Raw genomic sequence first — 26,192 nt, forward strand, 5'->3', positions numbered from 1 at the left:
ATACTAGCTTTTGGGGAGCTATGAAAATATTCTAGGAATCTGGGGACAATAATAAATGGAAATGATATATATATAGACACACAGAATAACATCCTGTTCTCTTCTGTGTGTGTGTGTGTGTGAGAGAGAGAGAGAGAGTATGAGTATGTGTGAATGTGTGAGTGTGTTTGTGTGTGTGTGCCTGTATGTGCATGTGTGTGAATGTGTGTGTCTGGAGGTGTTTGTGTATGAGTGAGTGTGTTTGTATGAGTGTGTGTGTACATGAGTATGTGTGAGTGTGCGCACCAGCACCCATTCAAACATGTACAAACTCGTACAGACACAGATTCATATCAGATCTCTTTCTCCCAACCTCATCTGTTGAGGTAAGGCCAATCAATGAACATGGTACTTGCTGACTGGCTAAGGCAGGCTGACCAGCAAGCATACCCCACCCACCCACCCCCTCATGGTGCTGGAGTGACCACAGCTGGAACACTTCAGGCCTTTACGTGGGGATCTGAACTTGGCTCCTAATGCTTGCTCTGCAGGTGCAGTTCTCTAGCTCCAGTTAGGTCCTGTTCTTCACGGTCATGAGAATTTATGTTTTGGGCCATTTAGGGGAAATCATCAGGACTGAATCATGCCCCGGAGTGGGAAAACAAGCCACAGCTCTTCTTCCTTTCCGTTTATTTTCCAGTGAGGACAGAACTTTGGAATCCGCAGTTGTCAGAGTCATTAACCCCGGAGAGCAGAGTGATGGTGAGCTGGGGTTCCCGGAGTCTTCCTCCTCTCTGGTGCTGAAGGAGCTCCTGCGTGAGGCTCCAGAACTCATCACCCAGCAGCTGGCACATCTCCTCAGAGGTGAGGACGGCGCTGCCAGAGTAAAGACGGGAAGCTTAATGGGCTGGTTCTGAGTCTGCTCATGCAGAAAGAGTGCGATCCATTCTTGGGTTAACAATCCCTTTAAAGACCCCGGGAAGCTTCATCAGAGAGGCAGGGAGTAAAGAGTTTGTTAAAGAGTAGCATTATATTGAATATTAAAAATGTGCATTTCGAAGCAGGCACAGGGGCCTGCACTGTTTCACTAGACAAGAATGTTAAATGGGCCTGCTGCACCCTGGTTAGAGAGCGAGAGCCAGTTCCTCTGGCTGTTAATAGCTTCCGAAGGAGATTCTCTTCTGTGACAGTGCCGGTGCGGATCAGAATTCCCTGTTCCCGTGGCCTTGGAGCATCCCCCCAGTGCTTTGCATGCTTTGCACATATAATCCTGCCTGCAAGGCAAAATACTCACCTTTTGTTTCGATGGTGTGGTGCAGGGTCCTTCATCCTGGTCTTCCACAGGCTACATCCATCTGTTTTCAATGAGGATCAATGTATGGTTCAGTCAGAGTCAGCCTTCTGCATCCATGGTCTCTACCTCAGGGACTCAACTAACCTTGGGCTGAAATAATCATTTTCAACTTTTTTTTTTATCAGCCATAATAAAGGCATCTCCCATTACTGTTATTCTCTAAAAGACTCAGCCAAACAGTTTACATTGTTTCTCCATTGTACTGGCAAGGAGTTATATACTAAGTATTGTAAGTGATACTAAGTATTGTAAGGTGTGTGAAATATATCTGAAGCTTTCATAGGATGCAGAAAAACCCTGCATCATCTTACACATGGGTCTAGGGCACCCACATATTTTGGTGTCTATGTGGATCCTTAGCAAACCTTCCTACAGACACCGGGACTGACCATACGCTATTCTCCATTGCTATAGTCTACTACTTCCAAGGAATGGTATTCACATTAGAAAGTGTCCATCCACTTCGGTGCCACAAAATGAGCACAGCCATGTGGTCATTTTGGCATATGGGCTGTGCAAAATATTTTTGGTTGTGAATAAATCTTTCTTTTCTTTCCACAATTCACTTTAGACCTAATAGGCACAAATTATCCTCAAAATGTTTAATATAGAACAGTCAGGAGACAGACTGATGGAGCAGAAAACAGGAAAGGCTGAGGACAGACTGGCTTAACCCTTCCAAGGACTTTCCTTCTCTGCCTTGCTCTCTTATAATTTGGAGAGGGAAAGTCCAAAAGTTACACGGTTCCTCTGAAAGCTTTAGACCCAGTGGCCCCAGGAAGCTACCCATACATGCTATGATGGTGCATTAGCAAGCTTAGGATTGCTGGTGGAGACCCAATCTAGGCCTGACTTTGTTCTATGTCTGCCACAAAATCAGTTACCTTTTAAAGTCATAAATAAGGCAATGACAGTTCCCAGCTACAGCTCTTCACAATCAGAACTCAGGCCCTCCATGTTTGTGAACAGCATGGCCTTTTCTTTCTCCCTTCAAACATCCATCTTCTCATGAGATTTACCCCCCTGGCGGAGGGGGTGTTTCAGATATTTCCAAATTTCTCACTCTGGGGGACTCACACCTCCTCTCCCTGTAGCTTGCTTATGCCCTCTCTCTAATACTCTTTTTCTACATGTATCTCCATGCTTCTCTACTTGCTCTCTCCAGAATGTCGGCTTCATGAAGAGAGCCCTTCTGTGCACTGTGCACTGCCCTACCTGGTGTCTCCACTCTGCTTGGCACACAGTAAAATTCAGTGGGATGAATTTTCCAAGAGTGGATTTGATTGTGTGGGGAAGTCGGGAAGATATGGAAGAAACCGGGAGAGGATAAACAATAATCAAAATATTTTGTATGAAAAAAATCAATTTTAATAAGAATTTTGACAATTTTTAAAAATAGTATTTCCACACTCTCTGTTTTCATGACGGCATTGATTGTGGGAGTGTCTGATATGCAATCAGCTGCTGTTGTGATCCATTCTGCTAGTATTCTTACTGTCTAGGGCATGGACACTGTTTCTTTCCTTAGTAACCCTTTTCTCTAATTCTCTTTTCTTTTTTAGCTTGTAGAAATCTTAGTGGCGTTTATTTTCTTGTTTTTGCAATGACTAGCTTTTGTTTTCATTGATTGTCATTGCATGTATAATCTTAAGGAGTCTGTATATAATTTTAACCCGTTGTGAACCATAGTACATCTAAAGAAAAGAATGCAAAATATGTTTATAAAAACATAAACATGCAGCTTAGTGAATCGTCAGGAAGGAAACACCTTTGATAATTTACCCATCTAAAGAGGCAGACTGTGAAGACACTGCATCCTTCTCATGCCTACAGCCCACTCCTACCTGGAGGCAGCCAGCATTCTGATGCCATAGCATAAACCCTTTGCTTTGCGTCATACTTTAGCCAGCCTTGGGTTCATTCCCCAGGACACTACACATGAGTTATCTGTGGTTATGTGCTTTACACCAATGGACACATATGGTCTCTACCACGCTGGGAATTCCAGCAGGAATCACAGTCCTGTCTCCATTTGCTTCATGAAGCTCACATTGAGAGTTGGAAAGTGGATGCTGTTGCCACAGCTCCAGGGTTTCTACGATATCTGGATCTTATTCTGTACTCTGCTGCTCTTTCCCTCCATCCCAACTCTTTTACTGTTTTATTATATTTCATGTTTTTTGGTAAACTAATTCAAATATTCAGTGCAGGAAGGATTTACATGAAAAAAAAACAATGATTCATAGATAACTGTCTTATAAGAGCACATACTATGTTTAATGTGTATGTCTAGATCCTAAGGTGAATCAAATGTACACTGCCTGTATGTGCATCTATCTCTGTTACAGAGATTGCTTGTCTGTCTCAGTTCCTTTGTTTCTAAAAAGGAACAAAGTAATTCTAAATAAAGGTTGGCTTTCCTTTTCTTCCACCAGTCCTGTCAAAAAGGTATCTACCTCTGTTTCAACTCATCTATCTCTGCTTATGCCTTTTTCTCAACACAAAAATAAACATTCAGATTCAGTCATTTGATTGTCTTGGTCCTAAAACTTCCTACTATAATTAGCTATCAAACTGTTTGCAGTATGCTATACTATTTCCTTCAAATATTGATGAAGAACCTGATTGCTACGGTGTTGCTAAGTGGTTGTTTGCATACCTATGATGCCGCCATTGGTTGCAAGATCTCCTTGTGTTTCTCTGATAGTTTTTCTTGACACTGTGTCCTTTTGGCCCTGAGGACAATTAGTGGTATTTGCTAACAAGTAACTCAGCGCAGCAACAGTGTTTCAAGGTTGGTGGAATATTTAGCCATCTTGAGACAATTTGAATTTAATTTCTCTTCTTTTAAAATAGCTACCACGGTTTATTAACTGAACAAATTCGGACAACACTACAGTAGACACCTTGTTCATCCTTGGAATAAGTCTGGCAGTCTGGTGGTCCCTGTTGCCAGCATCCTTGTCTCCCATGGCTTTTTTCTGCAGTTTCTTTGTACAGCACAGATCTCCTGAGTCAGGTCTTTCACGCTGATGAAGCTGTATTTCCCAGAGGAGCCCACATTCATTTAATAAAGGTGCTACTGGAGAACGACAGAAGGAAAAGAAGCTGCTGTGCCTTTGAAACATCAGCCTGAGTTCTGCAGAGAGAGACACCAACCAAGGCTGCTCTGCCTTTTCTTTCCTCCAGCCATGCAGATCTCAGCGCTGTACCTCTGCCTGTCTTCAGAGTGCCGGCGCTTAGTTTCTTTGTTCACAGGCTTCCTCCCTGTCCATCACATCGTTTGTATAAGCTTCTTTCTCGGGTACTTGGTCTTCAGCTCTGTGGAGAGTTTTCATTTCCCTTCTGAGATGTGCTGCCATAGGAACCTGCTTTTCTCCCTGCCTGAACCCTCTGTGGTTACAGGAAGAGAAGAAAATGCCATGCAGGTCGGTCCTTAAACAAGAGCGTTCTCAGAGCCACTGTATATTGTCTTAATTTGAAAGTTAGTAATTTCAAGGCACAAATTGATGCCGTCTAGTTCATCCAGAAAGGCATATATTTATAAAGTATCACTTTTCAATTATTTGTGTAAGAAATTCCATGTTCAGGAAGACCCAGCTGTCATGGCTGGTAAGATCACCGACCTTGGTACTTGGACCCTGATATCTATCTTTTGGCTTCTCCTGTCCTACCTGTCTTTGTCTTTATTGTATGGTCTTTCCCTCCCTCCCTCCCTCCCTCCCTCCCTCCCTCCTTCCCTCCCTTCCTCCCTCCCCTCTTTCTTCCTTCCTTCCCCTTTCTCTTTCTCTCTCTCTTTTTCCTTCTTTCTTTCTTTTCCCCTTTCATCTCCCTTTCTTGCTTTGCTTCCCCCTCCCTTCTGGAAGATTCTTTTCTTTATTATTATTTTCCAACACGCCCAGTGTGACCATATCTCATTGTCACATTTTGCAGCCTAAGGTTTATGTTTAGTCATGCTCTGGCTTTGTGCCAAGTACAGAGCCTGGCAGACTCTTCCACCTTTGTGGGTTTATTTCCTCAGAGATGAATTCTAGGGGACAGCTGCCAACTCTAAGAGCCATTAAATTGCTGAATCATCATATTGAGAGAGGAGTAGGTGTGGTGTGTGTGTGTGTGTGTGTGTTTCCAGGAGCCATCTGGCAGTGAGATCTCAGCCACTGATTTCCAAACGTGCTTCTGTCAAGTCCACGATTTGCCCAAATGGCCCTTCAAGTTTGTTTGTATAAGGCCTTGACAGCAGCCGCAAGCTGAAGACTAAAGCAAACAGCAGCTCTTGTTCTTAGCCCTAGGATGAAGTGGGAACCACGCCCAAGTCCTCAGAAGCAAGCTCTCCATTCTCCAAGCAATCAAGCAATCGCAGCTGACCTTTAATAAAGACTAGTTGTTTGCTATTCTGGTAGACTGGATTAGCAGCTTCAAAAAGGTCCTTATAAGGAGGTCAAATGGGAGAGGAAAAGAGCCAAGGTGGTGTTTTTTTTTTTTCTTTCTTGCTCCAAGGGTGACTCATTCCATTTCCAAATGATGATAACATCCGAGGGAATTACACTGTCTGCCTTGCTTAGGAAGAGACTAGAGGTAGGGAACAGAAATTATAGTTTCTCCTAGAAAATCAAAGCATCTATTCAATCTTGGTTTTACTTTTTCAGTCACACAAAGGTATCCTTTCTCTTAATCTCAGACACTCTAAATCTGTAAGGATTGTGAACAAGTAATGTGCTTATTTCTGTATCTTTTAAGCTAAAATGGGAATTTCATTGAAAGTCTTTTTTCTCCTTTCTCTTTTCCTTCTCTGCCTACCTCTGTCATTCATTCTTTAATGTTTTTGTTTGTTTGTTTGTTTGTGGAAAAAATCAATCCCAGGTAAACAGAAAGAGGACTTTTTTTTCTGTTAGGAATTCATCGTGTAGACAACAACAGTCTCCTGCGCTGACTGTCTCCCAGTTTCTGATGCAGTGGGGTGTGGGCAGGGTTAGCAGGCTGCAATTGTTAGAGTCTCTTTACATCTCCATTCTTTTGAACAAAAGATAATATGGTTGATTTTTTTCTATAGAAATGAAGCATTTGTTATATTTTTATTATAATTGCTTTCTTTGTAGCTTGCTCTTAATTCTCTGTCCCTCTTCTCAGCCTGGGAATACCTGGGAGACTGTTAGGTGCGGGTTTATGGATTGTTTCTGTCCTCACAATTTGCTAGAAGTTAAATCAACACTCATTAAGAACCAGGTTCTAATGAGCAGACAGGTGTCCTCGGCTGTAGTATACCTTGGTACCGATATTTAACAAAGCTATATAATTACTAAATGTTTCTGAGATTTCAGAACAGAGATAGTGGAGCTTCAACTTAAATATTTTACTTTCAGTATCAAATATATTTCATGTACTTATCCAACACCAAAACAAACAAACAAAAAACCAACAAAACAAAACAAAAACCCAAGTCAGATTTAGAGCTAGAATAAAAGTTAGCTGCAAGCTGGGTGGTGGTGGCGCATGCCTTTAATTCCAGCACTTGGGAGGCAGAGGCAGGCAGATTTCTGAGTTCGAGGCCAGCCTGGTCTACAAAGTGGGTTCCAGGACAGCCAGGGCTATACAGAGAAACACTGTCTTGGAAAACAAACAAACAAACAAACAAACAAACAAAGAACAAGTTAGCTGCAGACTCCTCCTGTGATGCTTTTTCTACTGCATCAAAGCTCATGGAGTTGTTAAGACTCTGGGTCTGGTTCATTCGAGTGGGTGATGTTTTTATTTATTTACAAGACTTTAAATAATAAGCCCTATAAAATGAATATGTTGCTAAGTGCAGAATTTCCAGAGGTGTTCTGGCACGAAGCTGGGCCATAGCCTTTATCAAAGACAACTCAGGATGAGGAGAAGAACACCTACTTGAATGGGGTCTCCAGTCCTTGATAGCAGGGCATGTGCTCATTGCTGTTAAGTCAGACTGCATCAGCCAGTGTTAGTCCTTAACAGATGTGATCTGAGGATTCAGCTAGCTGCTGCCAAGCCTGATACCAGGGAGGCAGGCAGATATGTAAACACGCTGCCTTACCTCTATAGAATTTGAAGAAAAATGCATTTTAACTTTTTAAATACTTTCTTAGAAACATATTATTACATATTTATCATCACTGTTTGTTATGATGCTTATCTATCATTTTGTAACGATTGCTCTTACAGTCATTTAAAAATGAACGCCATGTAGACTACTTAATGTTATTGAGGTATATGCTCAAATTTTATCAATATAATCAGCTTTATTATTTGACAACAGCTTTATGCACTTTACCAAAATTAAAAGTAAGGGTTAATAAAGAAATACTCAAGTCAAAGAAGAATCGATTCTTACTTTGACCAAGTCAAGTACATAATGGTAAGTGTTTTATACTTCAATACCATTAAACTTTTAAAATTTGGCTTTTTTCTAGTTGTTTATAAGAATACAGTTTTTTATTGCTGTTCTTAGGTGTGGCAAATTGCTTCGTTTACTTACTATTCTCAAGCCATTTCTAGATTCTTCCAGGCTTCTGAAAACACTTCCTGTGAGAGGAAACACAGCTTTAATTCCTCACCCACCTTTTTCCTCCCCCTCCCCTTCCTCCTCTCTTCCCTCTGTTTCTCTGCAGTTGTTTTGGTTAGTGTATGTTTTCTTCCTCACCGATTTAATCCTTTTTTTTAATGTAATTTTTAGCAGTCTTACTGCCTACAATATTTCTTTATCGTAACTATGGTTTTGGTTCATAGTTTTTCTTAAACGTTAGAATTCTTTCTCTCCCTTCCCTAGCAGGAACTGTTCATGCACATGTTAAAACCCTCCTCTTCTTAGATCCCTACATTTTTCTCTCCACGCTTCAGTGTACATTCTTTCTTCTGACTTAGTTTCCAGTTCCCCACCACATCTGATCTATTGTGGAAAAGGCCAGCCTTTAAATTGAGAATTTTAAAATTTCACTTGATTGGTTCTAAGATTGTAACTCTCTGGCCAGTTTCATCTCATTCCCTTTGGCTCTCTCCATTCGTCTTCTCATGAGTTTTTCCTCCACAGTTTACAATCACTCAGTTGTAGTTCCTTCTATGGAGTAGCCATTGAGTGACGGCTGAACATTAGTTACAGGATCAAGGTGGTGAGAGTGGACTTCCTGTCACTCAGAGCAGCTGATAGAGAGCCGCAGAGACCACATCTGTCTGTTCAAACTGACTCAAAGCAGGGTTTGCAATAAGTGGAGAATGTTCCGTTTTGGTCTTACCCTTCTCCTTGACAGCAGCTGGCAACTGTTCCCCAAAGACAGCCAGCAAGTAGATCTTTCAGGCTTTGTTGAGGCACTTAAGTCTGACCTCATATATTTAAAAAAAGCCTATGAACAATGTAGACATTAACAGGGATGGCTGTGTCACCATAAACTTTATTTACAAGATCAAATCCAGATGACTAAGAGACCTTCTCCCTGAATGCTTTCTCTAAGGCCTTCTGAGACCACTGTTAGGTCTAAGGGCTTCTCTGCCCAGAGGCTACAACTTCTGAATTAGCAGCTGCTTAGACAGGAAGGCTGGGAAGCTGGGCCTCTGCACTGTCCATGCACCGTCCTAGCTTCTAAGCTGCGACTGGGGGCCTCTGATATGTTCGCAGGTTTTGTGTTGTGCATAGAACTCTGTTCTTCTTCAACAGGCGTACTGGATCCAGAAGCTGGATAAATGTGGGTTTTTTTTTTTTGTAAAATTTGCATTTGTGTTGGTCTTAAATACAAATAGAAAAGATAATCATTTTTTATGTTTTATATTTTTATGTTGAAAATTACTCGTAATCTCTTTGGTCGCCCTCCACTTTTGCCTGGTGATTTTTACTAAATCTGTCTCACCTTCTTCATGGTAAGATGCTATTCACATATACCCCGGCAATGAGAATACAACACAGTTAATATGTTTACATGCTGTGTGCCAAATTGGGCAGATCTCCCACTACACTACCATCTTCCCCATCTATGAGACCCCTTAGAACTTGCAGTTTCTCCAGGCCATGTGCTTCTGCTCTGCTTTTCTTCTTTTCCCTCTTCTTCTGTGTCCTCTCTCTCTTCCATTTTCTCCTTCTCTCTCTCCACCTTTGGCTCCACCTTTCCTTTTAGCTGTCCAATCATCTGCTCTCCTTTATTTTACAAATTAATGTGGGAAGCAGATTTACAGGAAATCACCTGAGTGCTGACTCATTCTTTGTTCCCAATCACTCACGGGAACTCATGATTTAATTAACATCAAATATAACTAGCCCCAGGGCTATCCACAACACTTCAGTATTTTTTTTCTTTTAGCATTTCCCCCCAAAACAAGAGCAGCAAGCTAGTAGTCTCTGTCTGAGGTTTAGACCCAGGCTTTGAGGCTGTCTGATTAGATAACTGTAAGTTACTTCAGAACGGTGTATGGTGATTGAAAGGCTAGAAACAGCCTTTGGGTGAGCCACTCTGTCCGACTGTGTAGCTGTGCACCGTGGAACTGTACAACCATTTGGTTATTAAAAGAAGTAAATTAACACATAAAATTGGTTGCATGGTGAGTTGGAATGAAAGAACCTAGTGGGGAAATCCCCACTCAATTCCAGATTTGGAGTGCACCCAAGAATCACGAACAGATGACCATCTTGATGTAAAAACACGAGGTAGTTTAATGGCGAAGCTCTGGATGGAAAAGTATCTCATGCAGGAGACAGTGGTTTCGACCACGAGGCTTGGAAGCTAGGGGTTTTTATAGAAAAGGGGTGGGGCTGAGGGAGGAATTGGCGCGGTTTCACATGATTGGTCCATTTAAACATCAGCAGCCTGTTAACATTTAACTTAGGTCAGAAGGGCGGGAGATAGGGAGGCATCTGGCCAGTTCAGCATGTCATTCTCTTTATCTTTATGGCTAAGCAGCCTCAGGAATGTCTCAATGACGGGCCTGCCAGGGCATGTTCTGGCCTGTTCTGCTATGTTCTCGGCCCGAGGTTTCAAAGCTCACAAACAACTCTTTGGGCTATTTGACATAAATTACATGAATCACAGGTCTCAAGTTTTATTTTCTTTCAGGAAGACTGCTCTCTGACCCCTAAAAGTGGATAGAATTGACTAAAATTTTAAATGCTTGGCCATTAACTTCCATTTTGAAATCATTTAAAACCAAGACCATCTCCTTTCCTGTGTTTGTTTGAAGATGTTTTGTTCCCTTCTTCCCAAACTGTGTCCTGGAGAGCAGGGCCAGTCCAGCCACTGCAGCGGGTATTGGCTAGATGAGGACTCTGATCTTCATTGTTCCTTGTCTTGGCTGATGGAGCTCAGGAGTACTTGTCTATGTGCCTTCCAGGCAGCATCCTGTTCACATGGATGAGCATGGATCCTGAGCTCCCGGAGAAGCAGGAGGAAATCCTCTCCATCCTGGAAGAACAGTTTCCCAACCTGCCTCCGAGGGATGATATCATCAATGTGCTGCAAGAGAGTCAGCTCAGTGCTCAGGGTGAGTGACTGTCCCTGTTGCTCACTGCTTCCTGGCTTGTGTGGAGCGTTATCTGAGTGGGCTTCCATTCTCTTTCTACTTTCTGTGTGTTTGTGGAGGGGTTTCTGGGTTTGTGATGTTGGTCTGGAAGCAGGCTTCCTATGTTGAAACCCCTTCCTCGGGCTTCTGCCTGGATATAGACATCTTACACCTTAGCCCGTGGATTATACAGGGTGGGTCATGGAGTTCCCTAAGGCAAAGTAGCTTATTGAGGAGTCTCTCAAGTAAGCCCTGTCAGATACAAAAACTCACTAAGGATCTCTGAGAAAGAATTAAATCTGTGTCTTAGAGTGGTCCCCTGTAGAGTGCAGCCCTGGGTGAGATCGGACCACCTGGCCATAAAACTTGGTGGTTAACTTTCTAGAATGTTGTGAGTCGGCTAATACTGGATCAACAGTTTGAAATTAGTCACAGTAGGTATCTTATCATAACAGAAACAGATGAATTACTACAAACTAGATGTTGTTGCTGTTTGTTAAACCAGAAAACTACTGGAATAGTGAGTGCTCTCTAGTCTAGTGGGGAATAAATTCCCCACAGTAGGCTCCAGTGGCCATCAAAGATTCCAGACAGCCAGAGGAGTATGTTGCTGGGTCAATTCAGATTGTTCCTGCCATCAAATAAGGAAGTCAATAACACCTATTGCCAGAGACTATTACAGGGATCACCAGCTCAAATAAGATAGCCATTGTTGTGTTAGACTGGGTGGCACTATGGAACCTGGCTTGCTTGCCTGGAGTTCTCCATGTAGACCAGGCTGGCCTTGAACTCCTAGAGATCCACTTGCCTGTGCTTCCCAAGTGTGCTGGAATTAAAGATGTTCAATACCATGGATGGCTCAATTGTGATAGTGTTATGAAGTTTGTAAAATACAAATTACATAAAATTCAACTGGCAATTATAAAATTATAGGGGGAGTCACCTAAATCTGGGACTTTTATGATATTACTCAGCTAGGTTATACGGTGAAGCTGCCCACTTCTTCCCCAACCAGCGTACTTTGGGACTCTGGAGGCAATCACCCAAGTGTGGCCTGTTCCAGTCTCTCTTGACTCTGGCTTTGGTTTGGTTGATGGGAAGAACAGTGAGGGCCAAAGAGAGGGATCTAAGGCTCCACAGGCATTTCCTACCTCATTCTTGCTGTGACACCAGGCTCTGGCAGACTCCTTTCTCTAGTTTCAGACACCCCACCCCCGCCACCCCCTCCCCCCAACCTGCTTCTGATTTACCTTTGGTCTTAGCTAGTCTCTGACCACTTCATCTTTCACTTGCTCCTTTATCCTGTCATCCCTCTGTAAGTGTCCTGCCCCATGAGAAGTAAGTTATTTTTCCTGACAGAGATGCAGCCACAAATGTAATTTTTGATTTAGTGTGTGCTTATTACAGATAAAAAAAATGATACTTTAAAATGTTGAGATTAGTAGAACAACTTTTTAAAATAACCCCTTAACACATACTCATTTTTTTTAACGGACCATGGGTGTCTTAGTCAGGGTTTCTATTCCTGCACAAACATCATGACCAAGAAGCAAATTGGGGAGGAAAGGGTTTATTTGGCTTACAATTCCATACTGCTGTTCATCACCAAAGGGAGTCAGGACTGGAACTCAAGCAGGTCAGAAAGCAGGAGCTGATGCAGAGGCCATGGAGGGATGTTCTTTACTGGCTTGCCTCCCCTGGCTTGCTCAGCCTGCTCTCTTATAGAACCCAAGTCTACCAGCCTAGAGATGGCATCACCCACAAGAGGCCTTTTCCCCCTTGATCACTAATTGAGAAAATGCCTTATAGCTGGATCTCATGGAGGCATTTCCTCAACTGAAGCTCCTTTCTCTGTGATAACTCCAGCTGTGTCAAGTTGACACAAAACTAGCCAGTACAATGGGTATCATTTTTTTTTTCCTCTTGTTATCCACAGGTTTAAGTCTTGAACAAACAATGCTGAAAGATCTAAAGGAGCTGTCAGACGGTGAAATAAAAGTGGCCATCAGCACCGTGAACATGACCCTGGAGGTAAGGGCAGGGTGCTCTTCCAGCCAAAATAGATTTCACACAGATCCCGTCTGAACACCTGGAGTTCAACATCTGCTGTGAGAGTCAAGATAAGCGTTAGCCTTGAGTGAGTGTCCAGATTGGTGGAAAACTGCCATCTCAGAAAACAAAACCACAACCACAGCCTTTCACATATGTGATCTGTGTGGGTTTACTCGTAACATACAAGATTAGGTTCACTTGCATGCTTTCTCTGTGCAAACATGTTGTTGCTTGGCCTTTGTAGGCTACTTGGACACACGTCACTTTGACACACAAAAATGACAACTCCTCCAGTATTAACATGGAGCCTCAGCCCTCCAGTGTTGCTAATGAATGACTTGGAATGAATGCTACCCCATTTTTATGTCTTTCTTTAGTAAATTACCTCTTGTCTACTTTGAGGGTTGCAACAACTTGTGTGTGAATATTAATTAACCCAACTAATGGAAGCTATATTTTATAGAGGCACATCTGGGTCTTTGTCAAAGTCTGTATTTTTTATCTCCTTAGTCAGGTTCCCCATCTTTGATTGGAAGCAGGTAGTGTGTGGAGATAAAGCTTACGACTTAGGAATCTGTCTTTAGAATGGTATGTTGTTCTTTGTGTCTTTTAGTGATGATAGTGACTGTCTCAGTGTGTCTATTTCTGGGGAAAGGCTGGAATACATATCGTCCATGATTTAGAAAACCCAGGAGCAAGCCAGCACCTTTGTTCTGTGCCTCTCTCTGAATTCACCCCCAGTGGATCAGCCTCACAGTTCAGCTCATAGATGTGCATGTACGTCAGGGTGGCTGGCTGTCGTCAGTACCAGTGCGTAGCACTTCTGAGTTGACAGAGCGTCTTTTCAATGTGTAGATCAATAAAACAGTTTCCATGGACTTCCAGATTGATAAATGCACCATCTAATTAGTTGTGGGTGTGAACCAATATAAGAAATGTGTGCAATTTGGGATGTACTAACTAGATAATCACCTTCAATTAGAAGTCTGCCTCTTTTCTAGAAACCAAAGCAAAACATGGATCTTGCAAGGGTCAGTAGCTCTGAGAATCATTTCTACTGGTTCAAGCCTTAGGGTTTTCTTTAGCTTCCCCCTCCCCTGTCCCCCTTCATTTAATGGCATCTTATTAGGTTTTAAATGACTTGTTTGGAATTCCTTCCTAAATTAACATAGAACATCTTGTAATTGCTCAGGGAACTGTCTGTAGTTAGTGAATTATTTTAAGACTATGAAAATCATACACTTACTATAGCTTTAATACACCTTCAATTGTGTTATAGCAGTATAGAAATGGCTTTGTCAAATATATTAAGTTGTAAATGTTTATCAAGCAGAATCAGGGGTGGAATGACTGTCGTAATCTTGACAGTAATTTCCATGGAGGTCCAGTAATTAATCAGGCAGTTAAGTGTAATTCTGGAACCGCTGTGTGATTTTCTCGGAGCGAGGAGGGCATTTGTGTATATGGACAGGTACATCTGGAACTCTCACCAGCTGAAAGCTAGCTGCAATGTTGTTAAACACCACATCTGTATTTACACCAGAGTGCTGATGTTCATGAGAGCCGAGAAATGGAGCAAGGACTCCTCCTTTAACATAGTTAAAGGCAGAATTTATTCTCCTCCCTAAGGCATCCTGTGACAGCGTACTGTCTCCCCAACTCTATTCGGATTAGGGTTCAGAATTCCTTTCTAATTCTCACCTCCCTCACTTTAAAAACAAAGACCAGAATCTCCCAAAAGTTATTGTGTGGTGTGTTAGAATCGTTGTTCAATGCTTCTGTCCACCTGGGTCTGTTCTCAAAGAGACTCTGGTCCCACAGCTTTCTAAAACCGGGCTTATTCTCCCAAACATGGTCACATCGGGTTGGCACTTCAGCATGGCCCCTTATTTCTTACTGCCAATCTCTGAGCTCTTAGGCAACATAGTCTCTATGACCCACACCCTGAGGATTTAACTGTGTACTATGAATCCCATTACGTGTGAACTGGTTTTGCATATTTAATCGTAATTAGATGATTTTTTAGCTTACCAGGGGTGCTCGTTTGACATGTCTTCAAATTTGAGCATAATTGTGTGCACATAGTCAATGCTTAGTTAATACAAATATTTATTTGTGATTTTTTGATATCCGATTGTTATTTCATTCTGATTTTATTTACTTTTAAACTATGGAGGACCAAACTTTATGTTTTCTAGTTAAATTCTCTACCACTACCTAGTTTTGGATCTTCTTTTCTTTTCTTTTCTTTTCTTTTCTTTTCTTTTCTTTTCTTTTCTTTTCTTTTCTTTTCTTTTCTTTTCCTTCCTTCTTTCCTTCCTTCCTTCCTCCCTCCTTCTTTCTTTCTTTCTTTCTTTCTTTCAATCTTCCCATGTAGCTCAGGGTGGCCTTGAATTCACTTTCTTTGCCCAATTAGAACCAATTTCTTTCAATTATGCCTGAAAGCTAGCATCAGGTAATTTTTTAAAAAATGGCCTATGTGTTTATGTTCATGGACATTACCACTACTCCAGCAGTCTTAAAAATTGAGTGGGTAGTTTTGCAGACTACCCAGCTGTTAAATCAGAAGAGGGAGTTTGTGGCATATCAAGGAGAAGGAGAAAACATACCCCATGTTCACTGGACCTTTCAGATGCCCTAATCCCACCATTGTGTATGACATGGACTTTGTTTGCCCAATGGCTCAATTCATTTTCTTGGGTGAAAATATTTAGAAAGATAAGATTCTTTTCTCCTTATAAAATACTTTGCAGAGGGAGCCAGAGGTGTGAGAAGTAGAAATCACTGGTGTTGATGGACAGAGAGATTCAGGTTTTCCACATGATAAGGAGAAAGCTGACAGATCCCCATTTGCCATTTTTATTGTAGATTTCTCATAAGGTGATAATTGTGACCTAAAATATGTTAGTATTGGTTGTGGAAAGAGCTACAATAAAATCAAATCACTATAGTTACACAGGGTCTCAGAGCTTTGCTCAACAGACAGGGTTACATGTGAATGTGATTTTGAGGTGTGACGAGCACAAAGCCTTAACTGAAGTTGGGGCGACAGCGGCAAGCCTTCCTTACAGACAGGCTCTTGGAATCAGTCATTAACTTCCTTTCACTATTTTCTCTAAGCCACTTCAGTCTGACTGTAGCATGTACCTTGTAAGGAATGTGCATCAAGTTGTGACATCAGTTGATGGCGGTTGAATTGATCCTTTGGGCCTTTTTATTGGTTACTCACTTGCCCATCAGAAATCAATTGAAACCAAAATGACCTTTATTCGTTTGCTAGCAGAATCTTTAATGGTTCTGTTTATGGCGCCTCATTTACACCCTGGTAAAGCAGTACATTTAGATGTCTGTATCTTCCATTCTAGTGAGAAGCTACTGAGGTGGGTCATGGCTGTACTACAGTAATGGCTCCTTTGTCAACACTTCCTTATGCGTGTCCCTGAAGACAATAGCTCAGTAGCATCTTTACTTTGTAAGGACAAAGGTCAGATGCTGGCCAGGTTGTTTTTTTATCAGCTGCACTAAGATTCGTTCACATACAGAGACACATGCTGTAACCACATGCTAGGGCTGATGTAAAGGCACTGTGACGCGACGTTCACAAACTGCACGGTTCAACAGAGATGTATTATCTTATGGTCCCCGAGGCTCAAGGCTTCAGGTCAAGATGCAGGTTGTTGTGAGAATAAACAATGTTCCTTAGCTTGTAGAAGCTAAGACCCCTGACCTTATCTTCAGGTTATTTGTCCTGTCTCTCCCTGTCCCAGCTTTAAGAACCCCACCCCACCAAATGACTGCATTTAATTTATATCTAAGACCATCCTGTTTCCAAATACAGTCCCATTCTAAGTGTGCCCAGTTAAGATTTTGACATATGGATTTCAGAGGACATGCGCTGCGATGAACCCTTCTAGAAAGCTCAAGATGATAACACTTGCAGTACGATTGTCTATATGAACACAGACCAGCTGCTGCCACACGCAAATCATTTTCCTGTAGGTGACAAGCACTGCTGACAACAACTCCTAAAATGTAGTCCACATGTAGAGCTGGCATTCTGGAGCATTCTACAGGCTGGGAGCTGGGGACTCCTCCTGATCAGCTCTGCTCTTTGAACATGGGGGAGAGAGCTCTGGGGCTGCATGCTGGTGGAGTGACTCGGGTCACTTACTCATTCAGAGTCTGTCCTGCAGAGAGATGGCTGCCCACAAGGTGCCTTGGAGCACAGCAGAGGGAAAAACCCTGTACTTTCTGTTAGCATCAAGAACACAGACTGGAGGAACTCCATGACAATTGGTCCACTCCTCCCTAATAAAAGGGAATCTTCAGTAAGGTTTGATGAATATGAATGGCCCATCATGACTGGTGATTTAAGACTGAGCTAACTAGACTGAAGTCTACACCATTTTAAACACCAGTGATGGATTTATTATTATTTGAGCCTAGATTTGTTTTTTAAGTCATGATGAAAGACCTGCTTTATTTTGTTATAAAATGCATACAGTTTTTGTTTGCTTGTCTTATTTTTTTTTTGCTTGTGGTTTTTGTTTGTTTGTTTATTTTGTGTTTTGTGTGTGTGTGTGTGTGTGTGTGTGTGTGTATGTATTTTTTCCTTTTTTTCCTTTTCAAGACAGGATTTACCTCTATAGCCTTGACTGTCCTAGGACTCACTTTTGTAGACCAGGCTGGCCTCTAACTCACAGATCTGCCTGCCTCTGTCTCCCAAATGCTGGGATTAAAGGAGTATGCTACCACTGCCCTGCTTAGGAAAACATTTTTGACTAGCATGTGTTTCAGAATGTTAATAAATCCTGAAGTATTTTTTGAAAAAAAAAAAAAAGACTTTTCAAAGCTTTTTAACCCAACCAATGGAAATACAGGGACAAGCTCTTTCCAGGTCCTATCAGGTTTTCATTTGAAGAAATTCTTTTTAGTGTGTATGATGTTTCCAGGGCTCAAGCTCATCAGGGCCTTATGGCTGCCATGCATACGATGGCTGTCATGCATACGTTCTGCTAAGCCACATCCGCCACACTTCTAGTCTCTGAAGGATGAGTTCCTCCATTTCCTTCGGATCCCAGGACTGTCAGCTCTTCCTGGCTACTATAAAAGACACTGGCATGTGATGGAGCATGCTCAGTGTCCATTAGAAACTTCAGTGAGAACATCCGAACATTAATCCAACCCTCCTGGGACCCCAAGAGGGAAATGAGATGGTGCTTTCCTACTCTGGTTGAAGGGCCTCCACTATCTATCTACAGCAAATAAACCCTGGACCTCAGAGCTCAACAAAGAGTTGCTTGTTTGCATGCATGTAGCAACCCTATTTGGAGCTTGGGTGGGTGGCTGCAGGTGATTCGGAAAGTATTTTCAACATACTGCTCCTAGCTTTGCCTGGAAGGACTCATCCTATTCCACAAAGACGAGAGAATCTCAGGGGCCAAGGAAGGAAGGTTTTCTGTCTCCTCTCAGAGCAGAAAGTCAACCCCATCCAGCAAAGGCCAGCCTAGTGTAGATGGCAGCTCTTAAAAGCTGGCAACCTGGAGCACATGTGCAGCCTTCAGATAACTCAGTGGGTTGAAGAGCCCCCCTCTCAGGTAGCTCAGCTGCTCTGAGTCTTGTTTTTTCTCAACCCAACTCTAAAACGCACAACCTTGTATGAATCTGCTCCCTTAATGAGATGCAACTTTCCCAAATCAGTGAATAAACTGAAGGGCAGTCTGCTCAGCCAGCATAGTTAATGGCAGGGCATCTTTAAAAATCAGAACAAACCAGAATGACTCTTGAACACTGGTTCAAACAACAAAACTGTGTGTGGCTGAAGTATCAGAGCTTCATCATTCTTGTGCTGAAGAATCGCCAGGGGTTTGAAGGAAATGACAAAATGGTTAGATGACTTGTGTGCATGGGGGGATTTTAAGAATCAGTCTTATGAGGCACAGGAAGCATGGGTTTCAATTTGCAATCAATTTCCACTAGTAATTCATAGCTATGGGCCACTCCTTACCGTGGGAAGCAACTGGCGGGAAGAGCAGAGCATCTCTATTTAAGGGATTCTTTTAGCAGCTGAAGCTTGTGACATTTAAGGTCTTTGTAAACTATGCTAGACATCTTCTGATGATGGCCAAAATATGTCATCAACAAAATATGTCACCAACAGCATATTGGTCACCTTTTTGTCACTGTGACAAAATACCTTAGATAAATCATTTTATAAAGAAGAAAGGTTTGTTTGGGTTCATGGTATGGAAGGTTTCAGTCCATGGTAGCTTTGAGTCTGTGGTGATACAGTTCAGCTTGGCAGGGCATGTGGTGGAAGTAGCCACTCACCTCAGGGAAGCCATGAAGCTAAAAGGGAAACAGAAGGACCTTGGAGGCCACACCCCTAGCTGCCCAAATTCCTTCCAGTATGCCCAGGCCCGCTATTTCCCAGCAGGGTCACCGGTCTGAAACCAAGCCTTCAGCACAGAGGCCTTTGATGACAATTACAGAGCAGCTCAAAGTCTGCAAAAATCTGCTTTAAAATACATTAGAGTGGCATCCTTATTTTGTTTCTCCAACAAAACTCAATTGGAGCAATGTGAATCTTAACTGACACCTTTCCTTTACTGTTTTAATGGACACTAATGATTCATAAAACATATTTTATCCAGTTCTCCCCGTCAATGAATTTCCCTAAGTATAGATCCCCTTCTACATTTTCTAGCCACAATTCTGCTTGCTATGATTTTAATATTTACATCTCTCCAAGATTGATATCGAAACTTAATTCTTAACACAGTGGTGTTGAGAAGTGAAAGCTTTAGAAGGCGATTAGGTTAAATTAGATAATTTTCATAATGGCTGTTTCTAATTTGCAAATAATGGGTCTGCATATTTTCTGGAATTTGACAACCATCCCTTGCCACCCTTTACAATGTGGTGCCAGCGCTCCACTGGGGCTCTGACTCTGACCCCTGATGTGAGGGGGAGGGGGCACATGACTCAGTGGGCAGGAAATGGAGGTGACCAGCTTGGCATACAATCTACTAGAGCAGGCAAATTTGTTTTCTGGTACCCAGTGCTGTGTCATGAAGTGAAAACTTTCTTTTTTAAAATGTTCTGTCCACAGAGAGTGTTAGCCAATAATCTGTTTGTTGTTGGATACAAGAACAAGGCCGTTAGGCCTTTAAGGGGATGCTTATCAAGGGTATGTAGAAAAGTGCATCCCTTTGTGAGATACTGGAGCTGAAGTGCTGATAACGTTTTTAAAGGTAAGTCAGCGAATAGATTTTTTTTTTTTTTAAAAATCAAAGAAAAGATAGGCCTAGTGGCGCACACCTTTAATCCCAGCACTTGGGAGGCAGAGGCAGGCAGATTTCTGAGTTTAAGGCCAGCCTGGTCTACAAAGTGAGTTCCAGGACAGCCAGGGCTATACAGAGAAACCCTGTCTCAAAAAACCAAAAAAAAAAAAAAAAAACCAAAAAAAAAAAAGAAAAGAAAAGATAGAAAGTTGATACTTGATCATAATTTACTTAATGAGTTTCATGCACTTTGACCAAAGGCATTGTATTTTCAGATTTTAGTTTGGACTAAAAGTCTAATCATTGAAAGTACCAGATAGCATTAATAATTGGCCTGTAATCTTTCCTCACTGAGCCCAAACACCACAACTGTGGCCGCCTCTAAGGTTGCTGAGGATTCAGGCTTAAGTCGCCCCCATTTTCTCCACTTTTTTGCTTGCCTCTCTGCAGATGGAGATGCAGAACCCTCCCTTGTGTCTGGGACTGTAAACCTCTCTTGTAAGCTTTCACCAAGATGGCCTGTGGCAGCGAGGGCTCACGGCCCCTTTGAGCTGTAGCTGTTTTCTGTTACTTTGCTCCCATTTCTCATCTTTTAAGTAGGTTCTACACAGCTTCCCACTTCCTGTGCCTTTGCCAGCTCCTTCTTAGAAACCTTGTCAGTCCTCTGGGCCACTTCTGCCTGGACACTGCTCTTCTTCCTTCTAGCCACTGCAGATTTGCCCTTTTAAAAAGCCACATTCTTTGGATTCATCATCAAAATGTGCAGGATGCCCCCATAAAGTGGGTGGGTCATTCTCTTCTTCTACTTGGGGCCTCCCTTCTTAGTTCAGCATCACATTTAGGGAGTGAGCACATTATCTGAGGGCATTGCCAATACATGCATAAACCTTTATCTATGCATTTTTAGATATTTTTATTTCCTATGTATATTTTTGGTCTCTCTGTCCCTCTCTCCCCACCCCGTGTGTATTGGTTCATGTGTGTGCACGCACATGGGTATGAAAGTCAGATCGACACAGTGTCTTCATTAATTCCTTTCGGTCTCTCACTTGGCCCCAAAGTTTGATAATTTAACTATCAAAGATACTCACTTGGCTCTGAGCATCTCCTGAGCCTCAGGCTCTGGGGCAGGTTAAGTGGCCTCACCTCCCACGAGATTACCTGTCTACTGAGGATCTGAAAGCTCGCCCTTCACTTGTACACCAAGTGTTTTCCCCACTGAGCCATCTTCCCAGCCCCTCACTTTTTCATTTATAAACAGAATTTTATGTTTCTAGACCCTCGAAAGCAGTCAGCAGGCAATTCTTCTCTCTAGAATCCCTTTCTAGGAGGAAGACACTGTCCCTTTGTTCCTGGAGGAAGTGTAGCGTCACTGCCAGCCTTTCTAAGGAATGATTTTCCCAGCCAGGGCCCCAGTTAGCCACTGTCAGTCCTTAAACAGCGGTGGGTATTTGGGAAAGTCATAGGAGACTTTTTTCATCCTAACCATCCCATGATGACAAAGAAACCAGTAACAACCAAGTGACTTAACTCACTCTCCACTTAGCACTGAGGAAATGAGGAAATAGCACCGTCCTAAATCTATTGTGACAACTTGAAGTTTCTTCTTAGTTTAGGATCTAATTTTCTTCTACACGTTTCCTCGGAGAAAGGAGCCCCTCAGGCCACGATTCTGAGCTTGGATGGCTGCTCTTTTGCTCTGTAAATACATTTTTTTAGAAAATGTACTGTAATGTCATTTTGATGGCTTAATTTCTGAAAGGATTGGCTAATTGCCTTTTTAGGAATGTACTCGGACCAGTTTGAGCTGCCCTGAGTTACTTTTAATAGCATCTGTTACTTACCTTTCCTTTGGTTTATTTTCCCTGTCTGTCGCCTGCCTTCAGAACTCTTTTGCTGATTTGGAGACCTGACCTTGGTTTAAATTAGTTTGACTGTAACATTCCTGCAGAAGCACATGCCATGTTTTAATGGTTAATTACCACACCGTATCAAATTGTCATGGAAAAACAGGTTGCGAAACTAAAGGAAATGTGTTCCTCTTCTTGTGACAGAGAAATCTCTTTAAAAGACAGCACACCTCTAATCCCAGTACTTGGGAGGCAGAAATGGGTGGGTCTCTGAATTCAAGGTTAGCCTGGTCTATAGAGTAAATTCCAGGACAACCAAGGGATACATAGAGAAACAAAAACAAACAAACCGAAAACGACAACAGGGGAATGTCTTTAAGCTAGAGGCCCCTCTCCCCTCTGTGCAAATATAGAGCTGGTTCCCTAAGTAACAAGAATATATTTTGGTACATAATAAATACACACACACACACACACACATATTTGAATAGCGACAGAGAGAAACAAGAAGGGTCAAACAAAGGCTTTCAGATGCTGTGCTGATCCTTAATTCAAAGACTGCTAACAAGAAAAGGAAAAGTGCTGTCCCAGCCACATTAAGAGCAAACACAGGCCAGTGGTGCCGCCTAGTGGTACAAAAAGGAAGACAGGTTGTAGGCTGGAAAAGTTCTCAGTATTCTTCTATTCTCTTGAGAAGCTAACACCCATTCTCAGGTGTGTACCCTGTCTCACCCTGTGCTTTAAAACCTTTTATCGCACTTTGCTTTATATTTGAAAACAGGTCACTTGTGTTCCGCTCATACATATACATCCCACATCTAGAAGACAAATATAATAAAAGAAATCCGACATGCCATGAATGTAACCACGAATTTATTGGATTAGGGGTGCCTTTCAATTGATTTTCTCACTGGACTCCCAAACCAGACTTTGAAATAAATAAGTCCATGGTGCCCGTTTTATAAGGGAGCTCTGAAAGACTCTTGATGTTAAGCACTGTGGCTGTCTTTTGCCCTGCAAGCTTTTAGCCTAAAGTTCCCTTTTGTGGCACCACCATGACATCTGCGTTCAGCTTCTTCACAAGTTCTCATGCCAGGCACACCTCATTTCTCTGGACTTTAAATTGTTTTCTTTTTATGCTAACCCCCCCACCCCCCCCCCGAAGTGGGGTGTTATTTTGTGTCTACCTGTCTGTGGAGCTCAAAGAACTCTTACTTAACCCGCACTGTCTCCACCTGTGGTTCATCTCAGCCTACAGCCCAGTAAGTAACTGCTGCATCCCTGGGGCAGTCGGGTTGAAGAGGGGGTCTGGAATGCACAAGCATACTTCATTCATACCTTTACTCACTTATCAACACAGACATTTGTTCATGAAACATGAGTTGAGTAGCTGTTATGTGCCCAGAGTATCGATCCTGTTATGCCCTGGTCTCTCTCCTATTGTGTCTATAGTCTATAAGTGATTGTTCATTCCCAGTGGTGCCAATCATTAAATACAAATACCAGAGAAACACAGTCTGATTTGGGAGAGGAACACACAGTGGGAAAATGTGCCCAGATCAATTTGAAACAAAAACTACGAAAGGCATATAGAAGTTGGTATGTAGATGAGACTTTTTCTGCAGGGGATAGTGAAAACTAAAGGTCTTCCCATGCTCTATAGAGATCAGTGGTTCTCAACCTTCCTAATGCCCTGACCCTTTGATATAGGTTCTCATGGTGTGGTAACCCCCAACTGTAAAATTATTTTCATTGCTACTTCATAACTACAATTTGCTACTGTTATGAATTGCACTGTAAACATCTTGATATGTCTCAGGCAACCTCTGTGAAAGTGTTGTTTGACCCACAGGACCTACAGGTTGAGAACTGCTGCTGCTGATTTAGATGAAGGAGAGCATGTGAGACAGCTAGACAAGAGAGCATGGTATGCGATATGGAGTTAGGAGCCTGGGAGAAATGATTTTGTCCTCATGCTTGGATATACTTTGGATTTAAATCTGAAGAAGAATGAAAACAAGGGGATGATAGATATCCAGGGAGAAGTGCGGCAGGCACATGATTAGGAAGTCAGAAGTTAGAAGTTGGCTACAGCAGGCTACAGCAGGCTACAGTTGGAACCCAGGGCTAGTAAAACACTGGATTGAATCCCCCCTTCCTCCATCAGGGAAAAGGCTGATTTATTCCTACTGATCTGGAGTACACCCGTGCTATAAGATGGGACCTAGAAAAGCGATTATTTTAGACAACCCAGGGTAGAGATGTCTGAGCAGGATGACAGGAACACAAGTAACAGCTGGGGTCAGAAGAGTTGGGAAGCAAGCCAAAGGTACAAATGCAGACCAAAGTCAGACCATGTGGTGAGGCCATTGCTGAGGCCCAGAGAGATGGGAGCAGCAGAAACAGGACCTAGAGAATCTGGACCCTGCATTGTGGTTCACATCCCAGGCCCTTACTCCACCCAGAGGCAGATCCACAGCCCTGGGAAGGGTTAGGAAGACACTTTAGACAGCTGCTCTCATACGGCATCAGAATGTGACACCGTGAAGCATGAAGTCACACTGAATGAGCCAGACTTTTCAAATGCCAAAACCAACTAACAGCTCTTCTTTGGTCACAGAGGAAATACAAGCACCATGTGCTTCCTCAGATTAGAAATGACACGAAGGAGAAGGCAACGGACATCATCAGTGTGTTCAATGGTTTGAATATCTAAGTGTGTGCCTCTGTCCATCCCGCAGTGGGCGGGGAGCCCACAGTGGGCAGGGAGCGCTTGGCCATTTCCCCCTCACTGTAAAGAAAATCTACTCATGGTACATGGTAGATTTGTGAAGGTGCCAAAAACACATCAGGGTGGCCTCTTCTCTCCTCTGTGGGTACTTCTATGGATGTGACACAATTGCTGACCATGAAATGAATGCTCCAGAATAGCATAATTTATGTTTTCTCACTCTGCATCTTGAATCTTCCAGTGAAAAGTGCAAATACTCCATTTCCTAATACATGGCATTTTCTGAGTATAATTGCCTCCATTATAGGCTAGAACCAACAGACTTAAAGTAAGATCACAACAGCACACTCAAAAGGATGTGGATAATAAGGTAGGAGTCAGCGCGCCTGGGCTAGAGTCTTGGATTGGGCCCTGCCAGCTCTTTAACTATAGCTGGTCGCTTGGCATTAGTGTATCTCGTATATAAGATGGGAACTTATTAGTGCTCTCTTTAGAGGGTTGTTCTGGAGACTGGGTTAACAGTAGCAAATACTTAGAATGGTCCTGACATATGGTAAGCCCTTCCTAGATATTACCAAAAATTATATAAAACACTGAAAACATTTTCAGACAGAAAGTAATTTCATCACTAACAAACTTGCAGTGAATCTGGGACTATTTTTTTTTTTCAAATGAAAACTGGAGAAACATCAGAATTGTTGCTTATTTTGACCAAAAATTTTAAATTATCTGTATGGGTGTTTTGTGTGTGTGTGTGTGTGTGTGTGTGTGTAGCCCAGAGGTTGATGTTGGTTAACATCTGTCACTGTCCAGCTTATTTCACTTACATATATTTTTGAGATAGGGTCTCTCACTGAACCTGGATGTCACTGGTTCTGCTAGGCTGACTGGACCACAATCCTATCTTCAGAATTACTTCAGGAATCCACCTGCTTCCACCTCTCCAGGATTGTGATTAGAGATGTATCTGTTGTAGTTGGCGACTCCATGATCAGCTGTTCTATGCATTTTGATGAGTCATGTTTTTCTCTGATGGTCTCTGTTGCTACAAAGAAAAGTTGGTTGAGGAGGATTGAAAGCTACTCGTACCCATGGGATAAGCATAAGAACACAGACTGCAGGTAGGAATTGTGCTGGTCTTGTCAAGTAGCCACAGAAGGTTGTCTTCCAAGTGGATAACCTCATTAGCCTCCAGTGATTGATCGGAATCCCAGTACCTCGAATTTCCCCTCTGCTTTCAGTAGAAGTAAGTCCAACTAGACAGCTTTTGGTTACCGCGATATGAGTGCCACTACTGTACCTTGTCATGCTGGTCATTGCTGTGGCTTCTTGGCACCTCATCTGGGTAAGACTATTGATTGTGTCCCTTGTTGTCAATTGAAGAGCACCTTCCGGCACTATAGAAGCTAGTCTTCAGAGAGGAGGCTTTCAGGTTCTGACAGATTTTT

At 42.5% G+C, this 26,192-nt stretch overlaps 1 protein-coding gene across 4 annotated transcripts in view; it reads left to right on the forward strand.

Annotated features, from left to right (window-relative positions):
• Positions 1 to 26,192, forward strand: part of Prune2 (prune homolog 2 with BCH domain) — a 261,664-nt gene that overhangs the window by 50,924 nt on the left and 184,548 nt on the right. For all 4 annotated transcript variants that reach the window (XM_029472616.1, XM_029472618.1, XM_029472617.1 and 1 more), the window contains exons 4-6: positions 680 to 843; positions 10,661 to 10,810; positions 12,765 to 12,859. In XM_029472616.1, the coding sequence (XP_029328476.1) occupies positions 680 to 843; positions 10,661 to 10,810; positions 12,765 to 12,859 (409 nt within the window). The remainder of the gene's footprint in view (positions 1 to 679; positions 844 to 10,660; positions 10,811 to 12,764; positions 12,860 to 26,192) is intronic.

Source organism: Mus caroli, chromosome 19 (assembly GCF_900094665.2).
Source record: "Mus caroli chromosome 19, CAROLI_EIJ_v1.1, whole genome shotgun sequence".
Taxonomy (NCBI): Eukaryota; Metazoa; Chordata; class Mammalia; order Rodentia; family Muridae; genus Mus; species Mus caroli.